General features: G+C 34.6%; 1 protein-coding gene across 1 annotated transcript in view; it reads left to right on the forward strand.

The window, feature by feature from the left end:
* The window catches only part of LOC108734947 (tachykinin-like peptides receptor 86C), a 108685-nt gene extending 97091 nt beyond the window's left edge, over positions 1–11594 (forward strand). Inside the window, exons 7-9 of the mRNA XM_025973281.1 lie at positions 6549–6626; positions 7687–7811; positions 11533–11594. Coding sequence (XP_025829066.1) covers positions 6549–6626; positions 7687–7811; positions 11533–11594 — 265 coding nt within the window. The remainder of the gene's footprint in view (positions 1–6548; positions 6627–7686; positions 7812–11532) is intronic.
* The last annotated feature ends 7383 nt before the right edge of the window (positions 11595–18977 follow it).

Genomic DNA, 18977 nt, shown 5'->3' on the forward strand with positions numbered 1-18977 from the left:
GAATATCAACTGACTTTGCTACTGGTTAATAACGAGGTTAATAACTGATAATTACAGACCACAGCAGAGATTTGCTATCAATTATTGGTTCACATGGTTCACTAAATTGAAATTTCCTCTAAAGTCACTTTCAAGATGAAACAAGTAACAGCTTTTACTGTCAATTGATCCAGTCATCATTACCGTCTTAACCGATAACTTATATGAAATAAGAATCAAAGTTATATAAATATTTTAGTGACTTCTACCTAAATCAGTGCATTTAGTTTTAAGTGCGGCCCTTTTCAGTTTATAATACTTCGTCAATCAAGTGCACGGTGCGTGATTGTATTTATAATATTCATTCTATTTTGGAAATAAAGGATATAGAGTTCCTTCCTAACTGACATATTGACATGATATTTTTAATGCATGTCCTTTACAAATTTACATCACTCAGAAATGCGTCGTAGATAGATCATCAAATATTTATAACATGCATTGTCCATCAAAATTTTAATGTGTATCAAATAAACTATTATCTTAGACGGCAACTTCCTTTGACGAGCACCATTCATCACTGACTCTAGCGTGTAATGTAAACCATGAAAGTTGAAATTTTGCAAGAAAGAATGCAATTTACGTTGACACCTGATTGACAGAGTTGTTTACATGGTGAATTCTGATGTTCTTTGTATAGTAAACTTCACCTCCTTCTTGATATTGAAAATAATCACTTATAATCGCAAAATAGAACAGGGAAAAAAAGAGAACTTTTTATTTTGAAATAAAAATACTTTTTAATGTTTCAACATGAGTTTTTCTTCACTCTACAATTGCTTCAGCATATATTACGCCTTTCTCAAAAGTCTATAACAAATACCTAATACATGTAAAAAAATGGAAAACTACCCTTCTAGTAAAATAATTGTTGTGGAGTAAGTACAATAAATAAATATTTTGTTTCTTATACCATTTTGCTTTACATTGTACGTAATTTCAATTTGTTTTTCAAATCTAGCCTGTACGGGTAACAATATAAAAAGGCAACAGTGCGTACATAGGATTCGTAGATTTAGAAAAAACAAGATGTTAAATATACTTAAAAATGTAGGGATGAGTTACAGAGACAGAAGAATGATACTTAGTAGAGAGGACAAAAAATTAGAAAGTGACTGATTTTCGGTATTTAGGAAGTCAGATAAGATAAGTGGATAACGCAGGGTCGAGTCTCCTTCAATAAAAAGAAGTCACTTCTATGTTCGCGAACGGTTGATTTTGAAATTCGAAAAAGATTGTTAATGGTGTATGTTTGGAGCGCGGTGCTATACGGGTGCGAAACATGGACGGCGGGCGCAGCGGAAAGGAAAAGGTTAAAAACGTTCAAAAGGTAGAGTTACAGACGAACGATGAGGATACCGTGGATAGAGAAGGTTAGAGGAGGTTTTAGAAAGAATAGGACAACAGAGAACTCTATGGAGGTCAATAAGAAATAGTAGATCACCTTCTCGAGAATAAAGTGCAATTTAGACATATTAGAGTAAGAAACAGGAGTTAAAAGGAGTAGAGTTAGACCTAGATTAGATTACTGTTCATAAACAGTTAAGGATGTGTGATGTTCTAGTATTAGGGATATGCGAAGATTGACTCAGGATAAGAAACAGTGGAGATGTGTGTCCTAACAGTCTTTTTAGACTGACGACCTTCTGATGATGATGATGATGATGACATAATAAATAAATAAATGTCAAATGAATGAAAAAAATGAAAAACAGAAAATGAGAAATTCAACTTAATTTTGATCACACTTCTTGTAGGTAAGCCTAAGAAATTCTAAATTCGACGTAAACAACTTTTTCGTATAACTATTGACAAATGTACGTTTCTATTCAGAACAAAGAGTCAGAACGAATGAAATTACTTCTGGGAAGATACTAAGGCTTTCAGGATGTTTTTTAGTTGTGCACCCCAATTGATATCAAAAGAAAATAATAATTTAACAATTTGTCGTTTCTGCTGTCGGAAAGCTTTTCCTCGACTATTACGAGGGCGGTTCAATAAGTATCCGTGTTTGAAGACAGAGGACGTTTCTGAGGGAAATTGGTGTTGTCATCGTGTGCTGCCATCTATCAAACCACGCCAAAATGAATTTCAGAGTGATTGATAGGTTAGTTTGGATTTTGCAGCCATTCGACTGAGACGTGTTTCGTTATTTTCGCTAAGATGGAAAAAGAGCAGTATCGTTCGGTAACTCGCTTTTTGTTTTCGGATGGGGAAAAAATGCGAGGAGATGAAAACAAAGTTTGATACTGTTTATGGAGACATTTCGCCATCTACGACCACAGTTAGATATTGCTTCAACGAATTTAAACGTGGGCAAAGATCAGTTTTTGATAGGAGCGACCAGTAAGCCTGGCAGACGTTGTTACCGAGGAAATCATTTTACGGATTCTTTAGGAAAAGGAAGAACGATCACTGGACAATACTACAGTGAGTTATTGGACCGCTTCGACAAAAAATTGAAGGAGACACGGACGCATTTGACGAAAAAGAAGGTGCGTTTTCAACACGATAACGCACCGGCACATTCATNTCTAGGAAGTCAGATAAGTCAGGACGGAAGGAGTAGTAGGGATATAAAGCAGAGGATAGCGCAGGGTCGAGTCTCCTTCAATAAAAAGAAGTCACTTCTATGCTCGCGAACGGTTAATTTTGAAATTCGAAAAAGATTGTTAAATGTGTATGTTTGGAGCGCGGTGCTATACGGGTGCGAAATATGGACGGTGGGCGCAGCGGATAGGAAAAGGTTAGAAACGTTCGAAATGTAGTGTTACAGATGAATGATGAGGATACCGCGGATAGAGAAGGTTAGAAATGAGGAGGTATTAGAAAGAATAGGAGAACAGAGGACTCTATGGAGGTCAATAAGAAATAGTAGAACACCTTCTCTAGAGCGAAGGGCTAGTTAGACATATTAGAGTCAGAAACAGGAGTAAAAAAAGGAGTAGAGTTAGACCTAGATTAGATTACTGTTCATAAATAGTTAAGGATGTGTGATGTTCTAGTATTAGGGATATGCGAAGATTGACTCAGGATAAGAAACAGTGAAGATGTGTGTCCTAACAGTCTTTTTAGACCGACGACCTTATGATGATATAATAAATAAATAAATGTCAAATGAATGGAAAAAAATGAAAAATAGAAAATGAGAAATTCAACTTAATTTTGATCACACTTCTTGTAGGTAAGCCTAAGAAATTCTAAATTCGACGTAAACAACTTTTTCGTATAACTATTGACAAATGTACGTTTCTATTCAGAACAAAGAGTCAGAACGAATGAAATTACTTCTGGGAAGATACTAAGGCTTTCAGGATGTTTTTTAGTTGTGCACCCCAATTGATATCAAAAGAAAATAATAATTTAACAATTTGTCGTTTCTGCTGTCGGAAAGCTTTTCCGGGACTATTATGTACTAGTAGCTAAGTAACCGTCTGAGTAATGCCTAAAAATGAAAGAGGTAACATTTGTTGATGGTGAAATTTAACCTTCTAGATCGGTACTTACTAAATGTTTGTTTCTTCCTTAATGCAATACAATCCACTTACCTATCGACTTACTAAGAAAGAAACTGTTTCAACTACTTATGTGTAAGGAGAATTAGAAACTGCAGCAAGAGCAAGAAAAGTTTTAACAAAGTAAGAACAATACGGATTGAAATGCACCCATACAATTCAGATGCTCCTCGCACTTAGGTCTTTACCTCTCAACGCCTCGGTACTACAAACAATCTCTTCTTTCTTATCAGTTACTAATTCTGTTGAAAGAGTAGTCCATCCCAATCTCCGATATCTAAGTCAAAGCTGGAGAGACTGTCTTAGTCTTGATTTTGCTTATTCGGTCTTGCTGTTGCTCAAATACTTCTGGTCTTGTTCTTGATCTTGGTCTTGCGTGTTAAGTCTTGGTCTTGTTCATTTAATCTGATACTNGTACTCTAGGCTGGCTGTAGAAATACGACACAGATAGTAAGCAGTTGCTCATTGAATACGGCGTTGCAGTGTCGTATTTCCCTGCGTCATCTTACCAGGGCCGGACTGACTCTTACCTGTACTTTCAAATGCATTTTTCTTGAAAACGGTGGACTTTCGGATTACCAACGATATACGTAATTTTCTTATTTTATAGTGCCTTATCACCCCATAAATTGACTTATTAACAAATCAAAAACCTTGGTGGTAATTTTAATTGAAATAAAAGCCTTATACTTTAGTAACGTATTTTTTTAATTTTCAGGTTTAATTTACAGTTCCTTGTTTTATACGCACAACAAATTTAAACGACTAAGTTTATTCCGGAAAGTTTTTGAACGTTACCCCTGTATGTAGGTACATATTTTCGAGCTCTAGCTCACTTTTATAACTCAATTTGCATCATCTACGATAATATTTGAAAAGTGTCGTCGGTTCAAATTTAAATTACGTTTCACCGCGATGTAGATAAACATTAAAAGTTCTTCCAACATTAACGCATTATCAACGGTTGCATGGGGATATGGCTTTTAGATTGCATGACTAACTCTTTAATAGCAGAATTACCTTTTTTATCCCGTAAATTCTGACGATCCTTTAGCTACTACAAGCCTGCAGTATAATGTCGCTTGTAAACTTTGTCCATGTAGTTGCGTATACAGTCATGTGTAATTGTATACCATAAATATGCAAATTTCTTTTGTACAGGTTCAGGCAATACTTCAAAACAGCGATATGCAGTTGGAAATACATTCTGAAAAGAAACACGTTCAGAAGTGGCTCGGACTCGCCACCATTCATAGGAAAAAACGAAGTTTTCTTACGTAAAATTACTTTAAATTGTCGTTTTATTAGCATCAGTGAATTCTTTTTTAGGATATAAAAACAACGCGTAGGTATATGAAATTCAGGAAAAGAAATTCTATAATATTGCTTAGACAGTAGGTAATAAATAATATGAAACATGGTTCTAATGATAGTATGGGGCTAATTACTTCCTACTTTTTTAAAAAATTGGGTAGTTAACGTTTTTAATTTACACAACATTTATCTGACACATGTGATATAAGACATGCTCTGAATGAGTCTCGCTACATAACAAAAGACCAAGAGATAACAACCGGCGANAATAAGTACCTAATACAGGTGAAAAAATGGAAAACTACCCTTCTAGTAAAATAATTGTTGTGGAGTAAGTACAATAAATAAATGTTTTGTTTCTTGAAATCTAACCATTCTAGCTGTACGGGTAACAATAGAATAGGCAACAGTGCGTACATAGGATTCGTAGATTTAGAAAAAACAAGATGTTAAATATATTTAAAAATGTAGGAATGAGTTACAGAGACAGAAGAATGATACTTAGTAGGGAAGACAAAAAATTAGAAAGTGACTGATTTTCGGTATTTGGGAAGTCAGATAAGTCAGGACGGAAGGAGTAGTAGGGATATAAAGCAGAGGATAGCGCAGGGTCGAGTCTCCTTCAATAAAAAGAAGTCACTTCTATGCTCGCGAACGGTTAATTTAGNTTGCTCAAATACTTCTAGTCTTGTTCTTGATCTTGGTCTTGCGTGTTAAGTCTTGGTCTTGTTCATTTAATCTGATACTTACGTATTCTTCAATACAGAAGGAAGGCGAAATATTTTTTGTGTAGTATTACTTCTCCATTATTTTCCTGAATGATCCAAGAAAACCAAAAAAAATAATTGAACCAGGGTCGGACTGTAACCTTCGAGATAGTTTGTGGGTAATTTCCATTTCTTTTTTTATATTTTGTTGACACATTTACATTTGTAGGACAACATGACACAATGTTTTATAGAGCATTATCTTTATTACAACATTTATGCTTTCCCCGGGCAATATAATGGTCTCGTCGCTCAACATAAACTGAAACGCTACAAGTGACACTACGGTCGAGGGTAACTGTTGTAATCAAATTTTAAAACCGTTAGTAATATTGTGGGGGTTAATTTGTCGAGGGTATATTGTCTCTTCACTATATAGGAATTAGGTTGAAAGTTGAGTGTTAAAGAGTCAACGCAGTTATAGGAAGTGTAGAAAATTAAGGATATTCCTGCTTTTATAAAAAAAAAAACAACTCTTTTTATTAAGAAGTTCCCAGTTGATCCAAACTTATTTTTCCAGAATTTGCAAATTGAGTTGTCAGTTAAACATTTATGACATGCTTGTAAGAAGGATGAAAAGTATATAATGATGCAATTAAGGATTTATGAACACCTTAAACTTTCCTGGCACAACAACATGGTAAAATTAAAGTTCAAAAATACCAAAAAAAAAAGATGCTTTTTATGCGCTAATTGAGTGCCAATGTCTCAAATTAGGGCCTCCTAAAAGGAATCTACTGTTTCTACGACCCACGAGATTCTAAACTGCTTCTACTTTTGATTGATTCATTCATACAGACTATGTCAATAACGTACACCCGATCTTCCAATAATTTTACTGTAATTGTTAAAATTAAGCAAAATCGGCGAGTGTATTTACAAACAGTTAAAATGTTTCATTTATTTGTTCTAGTGTTCGACAAAAAGAAATTATTGCTTGTATATTGGAATGGCCTGATGGACAGCCCAATGAATCAGACATGGATTTCGCGTGAATTCTGATGTTCTTTGTATAGTAAACTTCACCTCCTTCTTGATATTGAAAATAATCACTTATAATCGCAAAATAGAACAGGGAAAAAAAGAGAACTTTTTATTTTGAAATAAAAATACTTTTTAATGTTTCAACATGAGTTTTTCTTCACTCTACAATTGCTTCAGCATATATTACGCCTTTCTCAAAAGTCTACCTAATAAGTACCTAATACAGGTGAAAAAATGGAAAACTACCCTTCTAGTAAAATAATTGTTGTGGAGTAAGTACAATAAATAAATATTTTGTTTCTTATACCATTTTGCTTTACATTGTACGTAATTTCAATTTGTTTTTCAAATCTAGCCTGTACGGGTAACAATATAAAAAGGCAACAGTGCGTACATAGGATTCGTAGATTTAGAAAAAACAAGATGTTAAATATACTTAAAAATGTAGGGATGAGTTACAGAGACAGAAGAATGATACTTAGTAGAGAGGACAAAAAATTAGAAAGTGACTGATTTTCGGTATTTAGGAAGTCAGATAAGATAAGTGGATAACGCAGGGTCGAGTCTCCTTCAATAAAAAGAAGTCACTTCTATGTTCGCGAACGGTTGATTTTGAAATTCGAAAAAGATTGTTAATGGTGTATGTTTGGAGCGCGGTGCTATACGGGTGCGAAACATGGACGGCGGGCGCAGCGGAAAGGAAAAGGTTAAAAACATTNATATGTAGGTACATATTTTCGAGCTCTAGTTCACTTTTATAACTCAATTTGCATCATCTACGATAATATTTGAAAAGTGTCGTCGGTTCAAATTTAAATTACGTTCCACCGCGATGTAGATAAATATTAAAAGTTCTTCCAACATTAACGCATTATCAACGGTTACATGGGGATATGGCTTTTAGATTGCATGACTAACTCTTTAATAGCGGAATTACCTTTTTTAACCCATAAATTCTGACGATCCTACAGCCTGCAGTATAATGTCGCTTGTAAACTTTGTCCATGTAGTTGCGTATATAGTCATGTGTAATTGTATGCCATAATATGCAAATTTCTTTTGTAAAGGTTCAGGCAATACTTCAAAACAGCGATATGCAGTTGGAAATACATTCTGAAAAGAAACACGTTCAGAAGTGGCTCGGACTCGCCACCATTCATAGGAAAAAACGAAGTTTACCTATTCAGAGCCGGTAAGTTTGTAGATGTTGGCCTTTTAGACACGAAATATAGTGAATTCTTGGGACAATTACAATGCTTAAGAATATTTTCTTCTTCAAATTCATCATTTGCAACATTTGCAAAAATTTTTGCATCATCACAGGATCACAAAATTTGTATATTTTTCTAAAATTAGCTCGTATCTTTGAGTGAAATTTTGAAAATGCCTATTTCTTAACCGCCAAAAAAAGTCTTGATTTTATCCTGTCTGCATGACGAAAACGTAAGTGTATCAACGTTTTTCTTACACCTACATTTTCTCCGTGTTTCAAATTTCACATTCGTATATGATATCCATATCCCAAGTGTTTTTGGTTATAAGTCTTTCCAGATGTAATTTTAGTCGCGCGAAATGAACCGCAGAAAAAATGGCTTTCAATTTCAGTTCTCTGAAGCGACGGCATCAATAATTCATCGGTGTGTTTTTGTCATTTACTGTTTTGCTTTTTAAAGTAGAAAAAAAAAATAAGTAACAAGGGTTTTACAGAAACAGAGTTCTAAGCCAAAAGCAACCCAAAGTATGGTTGGAACGATCAAGATTGGCTAGTCAGCAATAAATTATCTGTGAGGATAGACTTTTCATAGACTATTCCTTCTTGTTTCCACTTAGTACTGTAGTCATTTGCTGCATTCTGAACACGTTCTTGTTAAGTGTAAGGAAATGATTAATGAGTAGTGCAGACAAACTGAAATGAGATAACCGAATAATAGTAAGGTTGTTTAGGTACGCAAATATCAGGGTCGGCTTTATAATTGCCTGCTTGAAATTACATCTTTGAACAAACGTCTTTTCTTTTCCGAATTCCTGAAAATGTTGAACTTTCTTTAAAGTCCGATGCTGGCAACATTCTCAAATTCTGCATGCCTTCATCTCTTTCTGTTACACATTAACTGGTGTAGGTAATGTTATTCATTCATCTTTATTAGTATTCGCTGCAATTCCTACCTAACATCTCCTTTCTATGTTAACGATATTCTCTATTGGGATCCGTCAAATGGGAGGACCCTAAAAACATGGCGCCGATAAGGGAAAATTTATCGTAGTTCCTATAATGTACCGTGCAATTTCCAAGTTTAAAATTACGATAAAATGATAAGTATTGACACAATATGAGATTGGGCTGACACAAAGCCTCGGAAAGGAAATTTCGTTGAAGGTGAGCGTGTTTTTAATGCCAATCACATTATAAAATTCGGAAATAACAAATCCGGAAGCTAGCCTTCAAATTCCGTCAAGTTTACTGCCTACTTTTTACAAACTTCGGATTTAAAAAGTGATTCANTACTAATACTAATATAATATTTTTAAATGGTTACAATAAAACTTAAAACTCATAGCGGCAGTCAAATCAAAAACATTGATGGTAATTTTAATTAAAATAAAAACCTTATACTGTGCTACCGTATTTTTTCAATTTTGAGGTTTAATTTACAGTTCCTTGTTTGATAACATGTTTTATACGCACAACAAATTTAAACGACTAAGTTTATTGCGGAAAGTTTGTGAATGTTACTCCTATATGTAGGTACATATTTTCGAGCTCTAGTTCACTTTTATAACTCAATTTGCATCATCTACGATAATATTTGAAAAGTGTCGTCGGTTCAAATTTAAATTACGTTCCACCGCGATGTAGATAAATATTAAAAGTTCTTCCAACATTAACGCATTATCAACGGTTACATGGGGATATGGCTTTTAGATTGCATGACTAACTCTTTAATAGCGGAATTACCTTTTTTAACCCATAAATTCTGACGATCCTACAGCCTGCAGTATAATGTCGCTTGTAAACTTTGTCCATGTAGTTGCGTATATAGTCATGTGTAATTGTATGCCATAATATGCAAATTTCTTTTGTAAAGGTTCAGGCAATACTTCAAAACAGCGATATGCAGTTGGAAATACATTCTGAAAAGAAACACGTTCAGAAGTGGCTCGGACTCGCCACCATTCATAGGAAAAAACGAAGTTTATCTATTCAGAGCCGGTAAGTTTGTAAATGTTGACCTTTTAGACACGAAAAGAGCAGTACGCCATACAGTTAGTTCTTGGGATAATTAAAATGCTTAAAAATATTTTCTTCTTCAAATTCACTATAAAGAGCGAATTTCTACGCATTCGAATTTGAAAATTGGTTAATGAATACGAAGTTTACCTATTCAGAGCCGGTAAGTTTGTAGATGTTGGCCTTTTAGACACGAAATATAGTGAATTCTTGGGACAATTACAATGCTTAAGAATATTTTCTTCTTCAAATTCATCATTTGCAACATTTGCAAAAATTTTTGCATCATCACAGGATCACAAAATTTGTATATTTTTCTAAAATTAGCTCGTATCTTTGAGTGAAATTTTGAAAATGCCTATTTCTTAACCGCCAAAAAAAGTCTTGATTTTATCCTGTCTGCATGACGAAAACGTAAGTGTATCAACGTTTTTCTTACACCTACATTTTCTCCGTGTTTCAAATTTCACATTCGTATATGATATCCATATCCCAAGTGTTTTTGGTTATAAGTCTTTCCAGATGTAATTTTAGTCGCGCGAAATGAACCGCAGAAAAAATGGCTTTCAATTTCAGTTCTCTGAAGCGACGGCATCAATAATTCATCTGTGTGTTTTTGTCATTTACTGTTTTGCTTTTTAAAGTAGAAAAAAAAAACTAAGTAACAAGGGTTTTACAGAAACAGAGTTCTAAGCCGAAAGCAACCCAAAGTATGGTTGGAACGATCAAGATTGGCAAGTCTACAATAAATTATCTGTGAGATTAGACTTATCTTCCTTCTTGTTTCCACTTGGGACTGTAGTCATTTGCTGCATTTGGAACACGTTATTGTTAAGTTAGGAAATGCTTCATGAGTAGTGCAAACAAACTGAGATGATAGTAGAATGAAGATTCGGGCTATAGGGTCGTGATCTAAGTGAACTATTCTATCCAGACGTTTCGTCAGCTACTGAGGCTGACATCCTCAGTGGTAGTGCTGCGTTGACAACGTGAACGTAGATTATATCTCGAAGTTTCGACAGCGACTGGGTCGACCCAGCACTACCACTGAGGATGTCAGCCGCAGTAGCTGACGAAACGTCTGGACAGACTAGTTCACTTAGACCACGGCCCTATAGCCCGAACCTTCATTCTACTATGGATTCCCGCCGCGAAAGCCTTTGTTCTTAAACTGAGATGAGATAACCGAATAATAGTAAGCGGTACAGCGGTTAGAGTTTGTTTAGGTACGCAAATGTCAGGGTCAGCTTTATAATTGCCTGGCTGAAATTACATCTTTCCGAATTCCTGAGAATGTTGAACTTTCTTTAAAGTCCGATGCTGGCAACATTCTCAAATTCTGTTTGTCTTCATCTCTTTCTGTTACACATCAACTGGTGTAATGTTATTCTTTCATCTTTATTAGTGTCCGCTGCAATTCCTACCTGGCATCTCTTTTCTATGTTTACGATATTCCCTATACCTAACGCCTGTCATGACTAAAAGTAGGCGTTCTCTAGGCAACCGCTCTAGTTTAGTTAGTAAGTTGAAAAAAGGAAATAAATGCGACAGTTTTATAGCGGACTACGCCAAATTTGAACGTCCCAACTATATTAGATACAATTCTTTTCAGTTGTTGTACTTTGCGTAATTCCAGTCGATTGTTATTTTTTTTCTCTCATAGTTTCTTATATTTTTACAAAAGGTACCAGCGAGCGTGGTAGTTCTCGAAGAAAAAGAAGAAGNTTGTGGTTCAACATCATATGATTGACTTTTTGACAATTTTTTTTCCTATATAGTTTTTTATGAACTCAATGATGATGCCTGAAAGGCAATTCTAATCGCAAGGGGTAAAAAATGTTTTTTTTTTTGTGAGAGCTTAGAACATACCCAATAAGTGTATTAGGTACCCTAGGAATCCTTTTGTATGGTTGCTTAATGTAATATACTGTTACGGTAGGAAAAGGCAACACAATTGAATGTTGACATGGTTAGGTCCTTCCTTTTGTTCGCAGGAATATGGACTCAGGAGTGATTTCCTAGGAAATGTGTCTAATATAGTTTATTTCATACATTTCCAGGCGATTTTAGGAATTATAAACATTTCCTAGGAATTGTACCTATACAATGACGGATTTCATGCATTTTCGGTAACATATATTATATATGCTTCAAACTCTTACCCCTTCAAATGTTTTGTTTTGTAAAGCTCAAAGACTCAACTTTGAGAATATGGAACGGTTTTTGTGTTGAACGCATCCAAAAATAGCGATTTCTAAAAATTAATGGTAAAAACTTGTAGAATATCTTTACCATATAAAAAAACATATAGACTACTTAAATTTTACCTGAGGCTTTGTCCGCGTTGATGCCCTAAATACGTGCGAAAGTACATCGATGACCACATAAAATTAATTTTTCTGTCCCTCGGGAACAGTATTCTTTGTCTGGATAAAAGGTACCACCCTATGTCCTTCTCTGTACTCCTGACAATGTGTTTACAAAATTTCGTGATGATTAATTGAGTAGTTAAGGCTTGAAATGGTAGCAAATAAACAAAGTAACTCAAAATTCACATTTGCGTTTATATTATTAGTTAGAATTATGCAGTGTGTTTCACAAAAAACATTTAGGCATAACGTTCATGGATGCGGTATATCGCTCTACTCTAAATCTTTTGATTAAAGTGTAACACCCTTCGAAAGCTTTAAATTGCATTTATTGGACTTATAGTACTTTATTATTTATGTGAAAACATGAAGTGTTTGTATACGAATTGTCCCACACCACGTCGTATTTTTTAGATGATACAGTCCTTCGAATGGTTGAATGTCGTCACTAGTGTTTATGTACAACAATTTAAAATAAGATATTCGGGATAGTTATGTAAATTCAGTGTGTTAAATATGGAAGATTGAGCTAAATTGTTTGAAATAATTCTAAAAGTATCATCGNCACGCACCTCCACTCTTTCCTATCTCGAGCTAATCTTCGCATTTCACTAAAACTAGAATTATCGACATCTACCGCTCCTAACTCCCGTTTCTGCCTCTAATATCTCTCTGACTAGACCTTCATGCCTGAGACTTACCTATCGTACCTATTCCTTATTGACTTCCAAGTACTCTATAGATAATTTAGTTGAGATAGTTAGCAAAATTATAAGTTTGTTATTTCAAAAATTGACTGAATCCTAATTTTAATATGTTTTTGGAAAGGGTTACATAAGCTTAAGACATAGAAGGAAACAGCTTTTATGAAAGCAGTTTTTGCCACTAAAATCAGAATAATAAAACGTAGGACTTTATATTTTTTATTTGATTACAGTTTGTGCTTGAAGTTTCCAATAAATTAATCGCTTATTATTATTATACACATTAAGAGAAATAATTAGGTGGAGACAGTTGTCCTTTTGGCTCTCAGTTGCAAACTTTTCCGTTTTACTTCCAAAATCTTTTTCCTTTTCTTTAGAGATCTCAGTCTTAAGTTCTGTGGCTTTTGGGGACATTCTTTGGCAGTTGCGGGACTACTGAAACCATTTTTTTCTTCTAACAATTCTTCTACATTCAAATTTCGAATAATAGTTTGCTCACATCCGTCTTCCACTTTAAACGTACACACAGTAACGAAATTTTCCGTAAGAAAAAAACCTTACAGTACAGTACTCAAAAGTTTATTTCGTTAAAGCATATCTACTAACTTGATTCGACACCTAATTTGCAATGTCAGTTACTAAAGATACGTAAAAACGTTACTCGCTTTTCTTAAAATCCGAATGCCGATTTTTACATAATGTTTCATAGAATATTGTTAAAAATAATAATAATCAACACTACCAGATACTTTGCATCGGCGGTAACTTCTGCCAGTTCGCAAAGAAAAGAATGTTAATTTTACTTATAGTCTGAGTCTTCATTTTTTCTGAATATACTTAGAAAACTCAATATTTCTTGTGAGCAGCTTGACCAGTTATAGGAGCCAAACATGCCCAAGCACAATTGAACAGCCGATGTGGATACAAGCGCAAACGCGATAATTTAAATGACTTTAAACACAGCGACATTTTAATAATGTTTGACACCTACAATTGGTCTAGATCAGTGTTTCCCAACTTTTTTTCCTCGCGAACCAAAAGAAAGGTCCGAAAATATTTGACGAACTCCCTATGTAGTCGTTAATGACAGGTAAAAAATAGCAATAAAATTTTATAGAAATTTGAAAAAGGTTGTTAAAGGTGTATGTTTGGAGCACGGCGTTGTACGGGTGCGAAACATGGACAGTGGGAGCGGCGGAAAAGAAAAGGTTAGAAGCGTTCGAAANCTTATTAGCTTCACAGTTTTAGAAATGGTGATTTTTTGGTTTTCTTTCAGGTTGTAAAAATGTTTATATTCATAGTTCTTACGTTTGGGGTGTGTTGGTTTCCATACCATGCCTATTTCATTTACACCCATTTCGATAAAAAAATTGTGTACAGCAAATACGTCCAGCACATATATTTGGGATTTTACTGGTTCGCAATGGCGAATGCTATGATAAATCCATTAATCTATTACTGGATGAATGCAAGGTAGTTCTATATTTAACACAAATAGAGAATGCTTGTTGTTAACCAATAATCCTCAGTCCAATGCATCACCAATTGTTTTTATTAAATAGCAGACACAAATGTATCTTAGATAGGCTGAACTAGTGTGAAAATAATGTCGAAATCTCAAACAATTTCTTTTTGTTGCAGATATTTGGCAATTGTTCATCCGCTTCGACATAAAATGTCTAAAACATCATCATTAATAACGATTGGTTTCGTATGGTGTGCTAGTATGGCGCTCGCATTTCCATGCCTACTTTATTCATCGACCATAACCTATAGGTAAGTTTTTTTAAAACCAAAATATTGGTCCAATTTGTAGAAATAGCAGTCTGTGGTTCTTTCTGCTTTAAATAGCATTTCAAGTACGTGTTTCTTACGTAAAATTACTTTAAATTGTCGTTTTATTAGCATCAGTGAATTCTTTTTTAGGATATAAAAACAACGCGTAGGTATATGAAATTCAGGAAAAGAAATTCTATAATATTGCTTAGACAGTAGGTAATAAATAATATGAAACATGGTTCTAATGATAGTATGGGGCTAATTACTTCCTACTTTTTTAAAAAATTGGGTAGTTAACGTTTTTAATTTACACAACATTTATCTGACACATGTGATATAAGACATGCTCTGAATGAGTCTCGCTACATAACAAAAGACCAAGAGATAACAACCGGCGAATTTGCTAAAATTGGATTTAATCTACGTAAGCTCCACTAGTTTAGCTTATTAGTAAAGTTTTGCAGATCTATAGTTTTCCTCATTGTTTTGAGATGTCAACAAACGATTTCAATTANAACCTTATACTGTGCTACCGTATTTTTTCAATTTTGAGGTTTAATTTACAGTTCCTTGTTTGATAACATGTTTTATACGCACAACAAATTTAAACGACTAAGTTTATTGCGGAAAGTTTGTGAATGTTACTCCTATATGTAGGTACATATTTTCGAGCTCTAGTTCACTTTTATAACTCAATTTGCATCATCTACGATAATATTTGAAAAGTGTCGTCGGTTCAAATTTAAATTACGTTCCACCGCGATGTAGATAAATATTAAAAGTTCTTCCAACATTAACGCATTATCAACGGTTACATGGGGATATGGCTTTTAGATTGCATGACTAACTCTTTAATAGCGGAATTACCTTTTTTAACCCATAAATTCTGACGATCCTACAGCCTGCAGTATAATGTCGCTTGTAAACTTTGTCCATGTAGTTGCGTATATAGTCATGTGTAATTGTATGCCATAATATGCAAATTTCTTTTGTAAAGGTTCAGGCAATACTTCAAAACAGCGATATGCAGTTGGAAATACATTCTGAAAAGAAACACGTTCAGAAGTGGCTCGGACTCGCCACCATTCATAGGAAAAAACGAAGTTTACCTATTCAGAGCCGGTAAGTTTGTAGATGTTGGCCTTTTAGACACGAAATATAGTGAATTCTTGGGACAATTACAATGCTTAAGAATATTTTCTTCTTCAAATTCATCATTTGCAACATTTGCAAAAATTTTTGCATCATCACAGGATCACAAAATTTGTATATTTTTCTAAAATTAGCTCGTATCTTTGAGTGAAATTTTGAAAATGCCTATTTCTTAACCGCCAAAAAAAGTCTTGATTTTATCCTGTCTGCATGACGAAAACGTAAGTGTATCAACGTTTTTCTTACACCTACATTTTCTCCGTGTTTCAAATTTCACATTCGTATATGATATCCATATCCCAAGTGTTTTTGGTTATAAGTCTTTCCAGATGTAATTTTAGTCGCGCGAAATGAACCGCAGAAAAAATGGCTTTCAATTTCAGTTCTCTGAAGCGACGGCATCAATAATTCATCTGTGTGTTTTTGTCATTTACTGTTTTGCTTTTTAAAGTAGAAAAAAAAAACTAAGTAACAAGGGTTTTACAGAAACAGAGTTCTAAGCCGAAAGCAACCCAAAGTATGGTTGGAACGATCAAGATTGGCAAGTCTACAATAAATTATCTGTGAGATTAGACTTATCTTCCTTCTTGTTTCCACTTGGGACTGTAGTCATTTGCTGCATTTGGAACACGTTATTGTTAAGTTAGGAAATGCTTCATGAGTAGTGCAAACAAACTGAGATGATAGTAGAATGAAGATTCGGGCTATAGGGTCGTGATCTAAGTGAACTATTCTATCCAGACGTTTCGTCAGCTACTGAGGCTGACATCCTCAGTGGTAGTGCTGCGTTGACAACGTGAACGTAGATTATATCTCGAAGTTTCGACAGCGACTGGGTCGACCCAGCACTACCACTGAGGATGTCAGCCGCAGTAGCTGACGAAACGTCTGGACAGACTAGTTCACTTAGACCACGGCCCTATAGCCCGAACCTTCATTCTACTATGGATTCCCGCCGCGAAAGCCTTTGTTCTTAAACTGAGATGAGATAACCGAATAATAGTAAGCGGTACAGCGGTTAGAGTTTGTTTAGGTACGCAAATGTCAGGGTCAGCTTTATAATTGCCTGGCTGAAATTACATCTTTCCGAATTCCTGAGAATGTTGAACTTTCTTTAAAGTCCGATGCTGGCAACATTCTCAAATTCTGTTTGTCTTCATCTCTTTCTGTTACACATCAACTGGTGTAATGTTATTCTTTCATCTTTATTAGTGTCCGCTGCAATTCCTACCTGGCATCTCTTTTCTATGTTTACGATATTCCCTATACCTAACGCCTGTCATGACTAAAAGTAGGCGTTCTCTAGGCAACCGCTCTAGTTTAGTTAGTAAGTTGAAAAAAGGAAATAAATGCGACAGTTTTATAGCGGACTACGCCAAATTTGAACGTCCCAACTATATTAGATACAATTCTTTTCAGTTGTTGTACTTTGCGTANGAACAATACGGATTGAAATGCACCCATACAATTCAGATGCTCCTCGCACTTAGGTCTTTACCTCTCAACGCCTCGGTACTACAAACAATCTCTTCTTTCTTATCAGTTACTAATTCTGTTGAAAGAGTAGTCCATCCCAATCTCCGATATCTAAGTCAAAGCTGGAGAGACTGTCTTAGTCTTGATTTTGCTTATTCGGTCTTGCTGTTGCTCAAATACTTCTGGTCTTGTTCTTGATCTTGGTCTTGCGTGTTAAGTCTTGGTCTTGTTCATTTAATCTGATACTTACGTTTTTTTCAATACAGAAGGAAGGTGAAATATTATTTGTGATGTATTACTATTCCGGTATTTTCCTAAATAATCCAAGAAAACCAAAAAAAAATTGAACCAGGGTCGGACTGTAACCTTCGAGACAGTTTGTGGGTAATTTCCATTTCTTTTTTATATTTTGTTGACACATTTATATTTGTAGGACAACATGACACAATGTTTTATAGAGCATTATCTTTATTACAACATTTATGCTTTCCCCGGGCAATATAATGGTCTCGTCGCTCAACATAAACTGAAACGCTACAAGTGACACTACGGTCGAGGGTAACTGTTGTAATCAAATTTTAAAACCGTTAGTAATATTGTGGGGGTTAATTTGTCGAGGGTGTATTGCCTGTTTACTATACAGGAATTAGGTTGAAAGTTGAGGGTTAAAGAGTCAACGCAGTTAAAAGGAGTGTAGAAAATTAAGGATATCCCTGCTTTTATAAAAAAAAAACAACTCTTTTTATTAAGAAGCTCCCAGTTGATCCAAACATATTTTTCTTGAATTTGTAAATTGAATGCCCAGGCCGTAAGAAGGATGAAACGTATATTATGATGCAATTAAGGATTTATGTACACCTTACACTTTCCTGGCACAACAATATGGTCAAAATAAAGTTTATGCGCTAATTGAGTGCCAATGTCTCAAATCAGAGTCTCCTAAAATGAATCTACTGTTTCTGTAACCCATGAGATTCTAAACTGCCTCTACTTTTGATTGATTGGTTTATACAGACTATGTCGATAACGTACAGGCGATCCTTCAATAATTTTACTGTAGTTGTAGACTCGAAATTAAGCAAAATCGGCGAGTGTATTCACAAACAGTTAAAATGTTTTATTTATTTATTCTAGTGTGCGACAAAAAGAAATTATTGCTTGTATCTTGGAATGGCCTGATGGACAGCCCAACGAATCAGACATGGATTTCGCGTAAGTTTATAAAACATATTCAAACCGTGTAAAATAACTTTACCGATAATTTTTAACTACTCTGTTTTCCAATATTCCAATGTTCAGAAAAACAAAGAATTTAACAACCGAAATGAATATTTTAACTTAATTGTTTCTTTTTGTTTTCCAATTAATGAATATTAATAGGTTTGTCTTACAAATATTCTGCTTAAACTTCCTCATTTCAAATTTAATTAACAGAAAATTTGCATTTTAGAACTTTGTTACCCTCAAGTTTGATTTTAAAAGGTACCTGCATGCTGACAAAATTGCTTTTGTTGTTTAATAAAATATTGCTTTCAGCCTGTGTTAATAAATAATAATTTACTTTGTGGGAAATAAAAACACCTAATTATATTAGGTGGAACATGTAATAAATAAAATAATTACGGCAGATTTTTTTGCCAGGTACCAAG

This window comes from Agrilus planipennis, unplaced genomic scaffold, assembly GCF_000699045.2.
Source record: "Agrilus planipennis isolate EAB-ADULT unplaced genomic scaffold, Apla_2.0 scaffold92, whole genome shotgun sequence".
Lineage (NCBI taxonomy): Eukaryota > Metazoa > Arthropoda > Insecta > Coleoptera > Buprestidae > Agrilus > Agrilus planipennis.